This window comes from Osmerus mordax, chromosome 19 (assembly GCF_038355195.1).
Source record: "Osmerus mordax isolate fOsmMor3 chromosome 19, fOsmMor3.pri, whole genome shotgun sequence".
In the NCBI taxonomy this organism is placed as follows: Eukaryota; Metazoa; Chordata; class Actinopteri; order Osmeriformes; family Osmeridae; genus Osmerus; species Osmerus mordax.
The window spans coordinates 1072230-1083857 of NC_090068.1; the positions used below are offsets into that span (position 1 = coordinate 1072230).

Below are 11628 nucleotides of genomic sequence, written 5' to 3' on the forward strand. Positions count from 1 at the left end.
ATATAGCTGCAAGCAGCGATGCGGGTCCCTCCGCAAAATGGCAAAATATTATAAACATGTACACTGTAGAAGATCGAGAGTTGGACAACAAGAGAGCAAAACGACTTAATGTTTGGCCAACAACAATAGGCTGAAGGGGATTTGAACTCATGAGCATAAGGTTACAATTCAGTCTCTCTATCCTCTCTGCTACACACCAAATGTTCAGATTTTAGCTTTTTATAGGATATTGAAACTCTTCTTGAGTTGATCTTTCCAGAATGTCAGTCAATGCACAATTAACAATAGTCATGTGGGCAACAGGGCTAGGCAGAGCTCATGTTCAGCTACTTGCGAGAATGGCTTTTGATAGTACAGCAGCCGACTCTCTGGTGCCATTAAACTACACAACATGCACAATCAGGGTGACCAACAAGATTATATTAACTAACAAACAATAACATTACAAACATCTAACTGATCGAACACAACAACTGAAATCCCTCGCACGGCTGTTGTAACCAAACTATTTTCCACAAGACTTTGTTTTTGGACATGCCGCACTGCATGCCGGGTACCCAAGGGCGCTGATGCTGATTAGCTGTGCTCCGACTGCGTGATATGAGTATTAGCTTTGGTCAGCTTTGGGACAAAGGTTAAGTAACGGTTGACATTTCAAGGTGAAATTGCATGAAATTGTGCATGGTATTTCAGAATGATGTCAGTATGTTTAACTAAACAAATAATCAAAATTATGATAGGCCCAAAGGCAGTGGCTGGATTCAAACCTGTGACCTTTCACTTTGCAAGACACTGTTTCAACCCATTGAGCTACCCTCAAGCAGAGGATATGTGGTCAGTTACTGTATAAAAAAGGAAGCTGTTTCTCCTGTGGTAAGCATTGTTAGATTCAGCCAAAGTTGAAACAGCTCTAATTGAATCATATTTTGACATACCAAGGTGAAATTGTTCATGGTACTTCAGAGTGATTCCATCTTGAACCCTATTAGGTTTGAAAAACCATCAGTCAAAACTATATTTGATTTATTGACACAATTAAATGAGGCAATGTGGACATTTACATAAATACACCTCTTTCAGCCATTTTGTATTTGATTCAACTGTCTTAAGTAAAGTTTTTAAATACATCAATGATACATATATGTACAAAATTTCTAGTCAATTTGGACTTTGGTTTAAGAGGAGATCGATTTTGAAGGTTTTTGCAAAATGTCGCTGTACAGGAAAATCCATCATGGCGGACTTTAGGGGTCTTTGAGGCTTTATTGTTCCCCATGACAAATAAGGCAAGTATACCAATTTTCAGTTAATTTGGAGTAATGGGGCGCTGGGGAAATCATGTAGACTTTGGGGCTTATAGCGCCACCTATGGGCGTACATGGGCCATTAGGCATAGCAGGGGAGGGGCAAAGTGAGCTTGAGCTAAGTTAGAGGAGTGGTGTTAGCACAACCACTATGATGTAAAGGGAGTTGTGTAGGCTACTGAATGTAGAGAAGAGAAATTGAAACTTAAGTATCGATCTCAACACGCCAGTATCAATCAATACTGATACCAACGTTGGTATCGATACTATCGATTGCCTACTTTAGATCGATTCGCCCACTCTGTACCATCTTGCCAAGGATCGTGAACACATTTTCATTGATGTCTGTGTCAGTCAGGGCCGATATCATTGCTATAATTTCAGCGAAGCTCTCAATATGATGTAATAAAAATGTGAATTGGCAGTTGCCTCCATCTCTTCAGCTACAGCCGAGCCCGTCTACAGAGAGCCTGTCCACTCCCTATTAAGCCCCATTGTACCAAATTTTGTTGCAGTTCCACCAAAGTTCCACTGGGAGTGATCGTGGTCGAGTGCATAATGAATGGGAGTCTATGGAGCTAAACGGCTAAATGTGTCTCTTTCATCTGATTGTCGTTGAGAATTCTCAGATTTTATTGTAGTTTTTTCATATTAAACATGGATTATAGGTCGATATATTTCGATTACTTAAAGGGTGAGTCGTTGTTGCCCATAACAGCTGACCAAAGCTAATACTCATATCACGCAGTAGGGAGTCAGATGGCTGAGCGGTGAGGGAGTCGGGCTAGTAATCTGAAGGTTGCCAGTTCGATTCCCAGCCGTGCCAAATGACGTTGTGTCCTTGAGCAAGGCACTTCACCCTACTTGCTTCGGGGAGATGTCCCTGTACTTACTGTAAGTCGCTCTGGATAAGAGCGTCTGCTAAATGACTAAATGTAAATGTAAAATGTAATAACACGCTAGCATTCTGCTAATGAATGCTGATTGGTTAGTGAAGGACTGACCACGACCAGAGATCCCGCTTGATGGTATCCGAAGCGGAACCAGAATGTCAGAGCATTATCAAGATTAGCAACAACATTAGCAAACCAAAACTCTTTCTAGCATGTGTATTGACAAGGTGAACCTAACTTGTCAGCTGTGTTGTTGATGCCTCGAGAGAAAAAAGGAAGTGACCAGAGCTTGCCGTAATGCAGTATCTCTGGCCGTACAATGTATATGACGTCGTCGACATTTTTAAAGGCTTTTTAGAACAAAGGGCGACTTTAAAAAAATCTCAAACCCAGCAGTGTGTATTTTTTTGCCTCCCCTTTCGAATTCAGCATTCAAATTACGAGACAAAAAATGATGCCATGAGAAAAGTGGATTTGGAGGGGTATAGCTCCATAGACCTCCATTCTTTCTGCACTCGCTCGTTAGCCATATAGCTCATATTGAACTAGAGTGGAACTGCAACCAGTTCAGAAGCCGGAAGTTTCCCGAGAGTGGCAGTTCTCCCCATATTAGACATTCTCTGGTAGCATGTACCTGCAAAGCCGGAGAGCTGCAGTTTCGACATTCTCTGGCTACAGCCAACATTTCGACCACTGCAGCATGGAATATTTCATTCATTAAATCCGTACTAGGTGCTGCCTATGGAGGATTTTAGGGGCCAAAACTAACTAAATAAATACATAAATAATTGAATGGTTAAATACTTGGATAACACAAAGCTTAAATAAATGACTAATTATATAATTTAATGCCTAATTGACATACAAAATATATAAATTACAAATTAAATGAGACACTAAATATATAAATGTTACATGTATTTGTGTGTATATATATATATATATATATATATATATATATATATATACACATAGAACTTCTCACCCCACAAACCTCCACACGGACACTCCGATCTGCTGAAAAACATCTCCTGAAACCACGAAGGACTAAGCTGCGTACCATGGGAGCTCGGGCTGTCTGCTCCGCCGCTCCCAGTCTGTGGAATGCTCTACCTGATCACCAGAGGACACCACAGACTGTGGATGCTTTTAAACGTGGCCTAAAAACCCACCTTTTTAACAGAGCCTTTTGTTGATTGACAATTTCTTTTTTCTCTGTTTTATTTTTTCTTTTTTCGACATGATTGTTTTTATTAAATTTTATTTGGCCATTCTTGCTTTTAACCTGTAGCACTTTGAGATTTTAGTTAATACAAAGTGCATTATAAATACTATTATTATTATTATTACTACGTTTTCATGTGTTCACATTTATTTATTTAAAGTTACATTTATCCACTGTGTATCCACGGTGTTTGCTGCAGCAAAATAAATCTTTTGTCACTCATCACCAAGTCAGGGGGCAGGTTAAAGCCTCTGATTGGTGGTTCAACTTGAATCGACTGCTTTTGACTAATTCAAGATGGCAGTACCTAGTGCGGATTCAATTAATAAAATATTGCATGCTACAGTGGTCTAAATGTTGGCGGTAGCTGAAGAGATGGAGGCAACTGCCAATTCACTTTTTTTTACATAATATTGAGAGCTTCGCTGAAATTATAGCAATGATATCGGCCCTGACTGACACAGACATCAATGAAAATGTGTTCACGATCCTCGGCGAGATGGTACAGCATAGGGGTGGGCGAATCAATCTCAAGTAGGCTATCGATAGTATCGATACCAACGTTGGTATCAGTAGCCTATTGATTGATACTGGCGTGATAAGATCGATAAATATTCAAATATTCACAATAAATCTACTTTTTATCTTACATTCAAACTTTTCTCAGATTTGTGTATTATACATTCTCAAGAGTCTTCATATAAACTTGTGATTGAATCAGAGTATCACTTTTTGACCGGCGGATGTGTAAAGCATTATTTTAGTGTTAGTGATAAATTACCAAGTTTGGTGTTGATATCTCAAAGATTTGATGAGATATGACCCAACTTCCTGTTTGGTTGCTTTGCTGCCGGACAAACGGTTTTGAAAATCAAAATTCCATATATAACTTGTTGCGTGAGGGTTGCTCTGACGATGATGCGTGCCAATTCTTGGGAATATTGTAGGAGGAGTAGCAAAAAAGTGTTTCCTTAATCTTTATCGTACGGAAAAATCCAATATGGCGGCCATTATAGGTTCTTGAGGCTTTTTTGTTCCTCGTGACCTGTAAGGCATATATACTAAATTTCAGAATTTTGGGACTTATGGCCTGCAAATGGCATCACTTTGAAAATTGACATATTGGGGCGTGGCCTGTAGCGCCACCTATCGTCTCACGTGGCCCATTTTTGGTATGGTAGTTACTAATGCTCTGCAGTATCAACATGCCAAATTTCTCAACTGTTAACAGTTCTGGTCTAGGGGCTGCCATTGGCTCCCAGAGGAAAAACATAATACCACCAATAACAACAGGGTTCTCCTACCGGAGGAACCCTAATAAGCTGCTCATTTAGTGAGAAGGCAGCTCGATTTGGGGACGGAACCACACATGAGAGAAACTGGACTCCAATTTCATACACGCTCCAGTAGTTAATCTTGGCTCGCGTTGAAAGGAGGGTGGGACCGCTAGGTGGGAAACTCTTTACTCCAGCTCACCCAGGGGGGACATGATAGCTGTGCTAAACCACCACCACCATCCTTCACACGGAGGGGGATAGAAAGGTGGACCCGGGCCAAGCTTTGATTGCCAACAATTCCAGGAGATCATCCACCCCCAGTCAGCCAGTCATATGGAATAACAATCCACACAGAGGTCACAGGTCAACGCAATCTCATAAATAAACATAGCCTACAACCGGGCGTGTAATTATGGAATTGTGTTTTTTGGTGATGTTGATCCAACGGCGCAAATGCGCACATGCCCAGAGGTTGTTTGGCTGTTATTAATAAACCAGTAGTTGTAGTTGCTGTGGCGGACATAAAAAAAAAATGCCACAGCAGCTGATAAAATCCTAATTCTCCGATCTGTGATCATGCAGCATGCAGATAATTTATTATAATAATTTCCATAAACTCTCATCCAGACTAATATTCCATCAACTTCCTGTCTGAGATTGAAACCCTGTGTTTGTCACTTTCCTACCCTTCAATCCAATGCTTCTTGAACACGTGCAAACTCACCCAACCGGCACTGCTTTTCCTGGCAGACAGTGGCCAAATTGGATAGCTCCCCGTACTTCTCAGACAGCTGGAGTTTGCCATTGTTGAGGTAGGGTCGCCGAGTGAGGCTCTCCTCGGCCAAGCTTCGATTGGAGGTCAGCAGGGTGTCTCTGTCCACCAGCAGCTCCTGAAACTGGACACAGAAACATAGAGTCAAAGGGATGCTAGGGATGCGTATTTCAGAGCACAAGGGAAAATAGTGTCTTTAGATGAACTGTGACATTTACTCATATTTGATTAATACAATACAGGTATGGAAGTGAAAGACTGCGAGAGTGAATGTATGAAATAATTAAGTGTGAGCATTTCAGAACTTGTGATATCAAACTATTTAAAAATATATTTATTAGCATGTTTTATTTACACTGTTCAATAATGTTTGCAATATTGGAGAACTGAATTTCTAAGAGAATGTTTAAAATATAGAAATTGTCTATGTATCCACTTATCCTCCTTGAATCAGGACACTTGCCAAGGACCACAGTCCTTATCGTTAACTTAATTGCAGGAAATGCTCTAACTCACAGTTTCAATTGCATATAGTTGGAACATGTTCTATGGAAACAGTAACGGAGTAAGTCACTGAGGAAAGTGTTAAACTGAGAGTATGAAAAGACAGGGATATCAAGTTCCACTCTCATAAAGGAAACAATGAATGTGTGAATCTTTGACTGCAGAGGGTGTTACTAAACAAGTCCTGTCAAAACTTAAGCCATTATACTACACACTGAGCACTTTTCAAAGTCCCTTGGCCAAGCTAAATAAAGCTCTCACACCAACACTTGATACATCAGATCAACTCATTCAGTGGCTAACCTGATTTTATGTGAAAGTCAAGATGTGTTTTTCAGTGAAGCAGATCAGTAGAAGTTGGTGCAAAAAGAACTTGCATTCTCCAACTGAGGTGACTTTCCAACTGGCAAACTGCTTTTAAATTCCTGCTCAAGAATCTTGCTCATGTTACCAATGGACTGCATTACTATGCTTGTGGCTTTAACAAAGGCATGGTATGCAGTGATGAAGTGGCATTTGAGAGGTCATATTGTGCTTACTTAATACATCACTTATTTTACGTTCTTGATCTCTCAACTTAGATGAGTTGAACTCATCAATCTCTATAACTCAAGAAATCTGATGATCTGTGCATCAACTAATGGGGACAGTTCTGCAGGATCCAGCTACAATTACACACAACTCTATTTTGCTTACTAGTAATATGATCATATGTGGCCTCATATGGCAATAATATTTGAACAAAGGAAAGATTAAGAGTTAGGATGTGTCAAATGTTGCATCCAGAGGTTTTTGCTCAACTTAAACCTGTCAAACACAATGACAAAAAAGTTGCTTGATTAAGTATGTGGCCTGTCATCAATGCATGCCCCTCTATCTTGTTCCCAAAATGATACAATGGGCTCCTTCAAGACAAGATTTGACAGCCACCAGAGAACTTTAGCATTGGAACTTAAGCGGAATTCCATCCAATGTCCTCATGGAAGACATTCCCCATAGCTAACAACAGACAGCACGGCCTGAGCCAACCACAAAACCAAATAGTCCCACCAAATGTGAGGCGAAAAGTGCTTGTCTGCCATTACTAGAAATCACTATTTACTAGAAATCACTATTTAACATCTGCCCAGAGTAAAACAGTGACTTGTATCTTCTTTCAGTTGTTTTACACATTGTTAACTCTATTAGACCACCACCACACCAAGAAAAAATAATAATTGATTCATTTCTTCACAGTATGGGAATGTTTTGGTCTCAAATTCTACTTTGAAAGAAAAACATGATTAAGGTGTCCCTGATAGCATGATTCCATTTAAAATTATTTTCCTGCAGGAATGTGCAAATTCATGTTCACTAAAGCATCTTTTTACACTCAACAAACTTAAGTCTGTTGAAATGACTTGACTTTGAAAATAGTCAAATATGTTCTTTAGTAAACTGAAAGTGTTGTGGTTATTTGGGGTGAGGATAATCAGTGTTACATGAGGAAGGATGGACAATTTCTTCATAAAAAGAATAAGGAAAAATAACATTTATCTAATTGGAGATTCTACCCCAGACTGCCAAAATACTATTTTAGACAGTGAAGGCAGAGGTGCTTTCAATTCTATTAGGTCTGTTGGCAAGATGCTTTCTGTTCAAATAGTCAATATTTCTCAGCAATGGGTTTCCATGTTGCTGTAGTCGACAAACCACACCTCTTACCTAAAACAAACATTGACTTTTGTTGCAATGTGAGACGAATGTCAATTCCCAACCAGAGCTAATCAGAAACCCACTGATCCAATCATCTTAGTCTCTAAGCAAGGGCGCCTTTCATGTCTCACACCTCCTAGAATGGAAGGGATAAAGTCCCACAGATTTGGGACTTTATCCCTTGGCATTTTCCATTCCTGCAAGCTAAAACACCGGAGCAAGCTGCAAGATAAAACCTTCGCTAATTGAAGGCAGTTACATTTCCAGAAAATGAGAGAGCATTTCACACTGCCCACCTTATCTAATAAGAGGAATAGTTTCTGGCTCTGGGTGATAATCAGGGCTAATTAAAACCTCTCTCTCACTCAACATGAAGAGAACTTGAGTGGGTTCTAACTTTGAAACTGTGTCATCGGTCTTGGGAATCCAGTCCTGAGGAAAGTGGATGACTGGCACTGGACATTTTTAGGAGTGCCACTGACTATACAGTAAAAATCACAGCAGGTTTGTGGGTCAACATTATCCATCTTTTCCCTTCGATACTCAAAACACAGAATTTGAGTAAAAAGACTGACTTTTAAAAACATCTTATGGTTCACTACAATGCGATATAATGAGAGGGTGTTCTTTTATTAGAAAAGGGGCTTTTTCTCAAACCAGGGTCCTTCTTCTCAAATGAATAAGAAGGCCTGTTCTGAGCAATCTCAACCCCATCCCTCTCCCTAAGCATCATCAGGAGACATGAGCGAGTAAGAACATACAGATGTTCCAAACCACTGAATGACTTACTGTACACACATGGGAAATGTATCCCTTGAATGAAATCCTGACAACCATCTGCAGAGTATGTACAAGATGATATTTATATAATCAAATGAAGTAGTGATGCCATTCCCGCTGCTTTTCATCACAAGCTAAAAGGAGATAAATAAGTTGGCTTTGATTTGTGTCTGACCTCTGGACTTCACAGCTGCAAATGAGATTGTGTTGCAGTCATGTCTGTGGTATCTTAGCCCTGTGGACATACTATTCCTTGGATGAGTAAACTTTACTCCTTGAAGCCTCTCATCTGACTTGTTCACTCCTAAAAGTAAAATTATTAAAATTGTAATAAAGGGTTATGGTTATTCTGAGAGCAGTTGCTTACACAAATTCCTTCAATCTAGAAGTCTCAGTAGTTTTTATAAGTAGGCCAAATACCAGTCTCTCTGTCTTGTCAGTCCTCTTTGCATACCTAAGTCTTGTCATGGGAGCAGCTTGAAATATCTGCATTGTCACATCACAGCAGGCGAGAAGGCAAAGCCTATAGGGTTTCAAGTCTTTTATGCTGCCACACTGTGTGGTTCGTTTGCAATTTGGCTGGAGAACAGAACTTGGAGGCACATTTAAGAGTGTTCTGAAGATAATATTAAACTATCAGAGTTCCTGTGATTTTTCAAAAATGTGTGACTGATGGTTGTCCTCCCCTAACAGTCTTTCTAAATCCAAGGAAATGTACATGCATCTACAAGTGTTCCATTTTTCATTTCTATCACACTTGTGGTTTATGTAATGAACATGTGAAATGCAATAAGAGCACCAGGTTCCATAGAATCTAGAGGATTTGAGGTCTTAAGATGCAATCATGTAAGCTGTAAGAGTGGATGATGTGATTCACAGTTCTACTTTAAATTCACATGTTAAAAGAAGACAGTAGCGCTCATTTAGCTTCAAATCCTACATCCTACCCATGGCTACTTATCATCGCTCATGCCTTCCCCAAACAGGAATCGAAACAGACCTTCCACTTCCTGCTCTAGGGGCCCCGACCCTCGTTTACGAATCTGGAAGCTCCAGGAGCCCCGGTGACTGTATGTTTGTGATGATGCACTGGTTCTAAAGCAAAGCTGATAGTGTTTACCATCACTGGTGAACAACACTTGAGGAGTACTTGAGAGTTGCAATTTAGACTTTCACCATCCTTAGGTTTAAAAAGCACCGTCATCGTTCAAGCACTTTTGTCTTTTTCCAAGATGACAGACATGCCTTGAATAACTTTGCAATAAATATTTATTTATTTTGTTCTTAGATTGTTAAGTACAATAACCCCCCAGATGTAAGATACATTTGTCTTGGGACTGAGGCTGATGTATCACTCTTCCCCATTTCTATTTGTGGCGAGTGAGTTTCCAAAGGAAATCAGTGTCTTCAGATTAGGACAAGGACATTATCCAGATTATCTTATTGAATTCAGGAGTTTACATTTTCCAGAAGGAGCTAGCTAGGTTGTAGCTAGTGAGATGTAGCCACTCGAGGGCATCCATCTTACTGTGCTATTAATGACCCTTCCAAGGTGGTTGCCCTAGGAGACCCCAAAGCTATAATGAATTGTAGGGAGGCACTCCAGTGGATCGCAGGGGCTGTGGATGCAGCCGCCACAATGACCTCAACCACCACATGGAAAACATTAGTCAACCATGCATATATAGGCTACAGATTAAACTTTAATGGCATCTGCAAGAAGGACAATGAGAGGTTGACACACCCAGGCACCCCACTGATGATTGTTTTAAATAACTAGTAATAGTAATTTAATAGGCATGAGAAGCCTCTCTACAAGACTCCCATATTATATTACTACGTACCTGGATGTAACACTTAACACATCTACAGTATATCGGATAGAATGTCTTCACCATGGATAGAGATAGCTAAAACCATTGCTGGAATCAATGAACCGTGGCTTTCACCTCAGTAATTTGGCTTTGTTCCTGTGGGAGAATTGGACTGCATATTGGTGAGAAGCAACCTCTTTGGTAACATCTCTCTAATTCATTCTTTACTGCAGTGAGGCAGGTTTAAATGTCATGTCTCGCTCAGAATTGGACACAAGCGGGTCCAGTCTCAAAAAAGTGATGATTTTCTCTCTACCCAAGAATGAATGTCATACCTGATTCAGTTTGGGCAGCTGTGTACCCTGAATCCCAATGTTTTAAACAATGGAAATGTGGACTGCAGGATTATATGTGACAAAAGCTGCGTACTCTCTTATTCATAATTGCAATCAGCAAAAGCAATCTTGGTGTGAGAAGAAATGAGAGACAGACACGGAGAGACAGAAAGACAGAGAGCCCACGCAATGTTGACCACTGTGTGTGAGAATGTTTGTATTTTTGAAAGAGATGGTGAGACAGAGCAAGAGGGTTTGTGAGACAGAAAGAGAGCGAGAGACAGAACATGTCTTTTAATTAGGATGCGAATACATTTCTGAACAGAAATATTTCCTGCTCAGAGCACATACGGTCTGCATTGATTATAGTCACACTCAAAAACATTTAGTTTACATCATTACTTGTGATTCTCATAAGTCTGTACACGGACAACGAAAATCTAGGCGAAAATGAAAGGCTTCTTAAACCATTCACCAGCGCAGACTATGCAGCGAGCAAATGCATTGCCTACACACGTGCCATAGGATGAGGAGAGGTACCGGACATTTCAATGCAGTGTATAGCAAACCAGAATAATGTGGATTTTTAAATGAAATTATTCTTCATTAATCTACATGAAACCGTAGTTAGAAAACGCATAGTACAGTATAAACCACTTTCACACATACCTTTTCATTCAGTCTGACAATTTGGTCCATTTTGTCTTCATTTTTTAAAAGCTCCTGCAATTCACTTGTGTTTAGAGCCCTATACCCGTCTGGGTAAGAGTTTGAGTCGTTCAAATGGGACATTGTATTCCTTTAAGAGCGGTTCAGACGACTTGAAGTGTCGCTTCCATATCGATTGCAGATGGCACAGCTACTACAGAATGTTGTGTAGAAGCAAACCCCGTTCTGAGGAAGAAACGTTTCTGTTGGTGGAGACAATGCAAGATGTAGTGACACATTCTTACCACGTTAGCACTTAATTGTAATGCCACTCACAACCACAAGGCATGCTGAAGGCAGAAGGGTTTAATTATAGGTATT

General features: G+C 40.1%; 1 protein-coding gene across 1 annotated transcript in view; it reads right to left on the minus strand.

The window, feature by feature from the left end:
• Window positions 1–11467, minus strand: part of vps37d (VPS37D subunit of ESCRT-I) — a 35691-nt gene extending 24224 nt beyond the window's left edge. The window contains exons 1-2 of the mRNA XM_067257128.1: window positions 11269–11467; window positions 5424–5595 (exon numbers count right to left, since the gene is read on the minus strand). Of these exons, the coding sequence (XP_067113229.1) occupies window positions 5424–5595; window positions 11269–11391 (295 nt within the window). The 5' untranslated portion in view covers window positions 11392–11467. The remainder of the gene's footprint in view (window positions 1–5423; window positions 5596–11268) is intronic.
• Window positions 11468–11628: the final 161 nt, after the last annotated feature.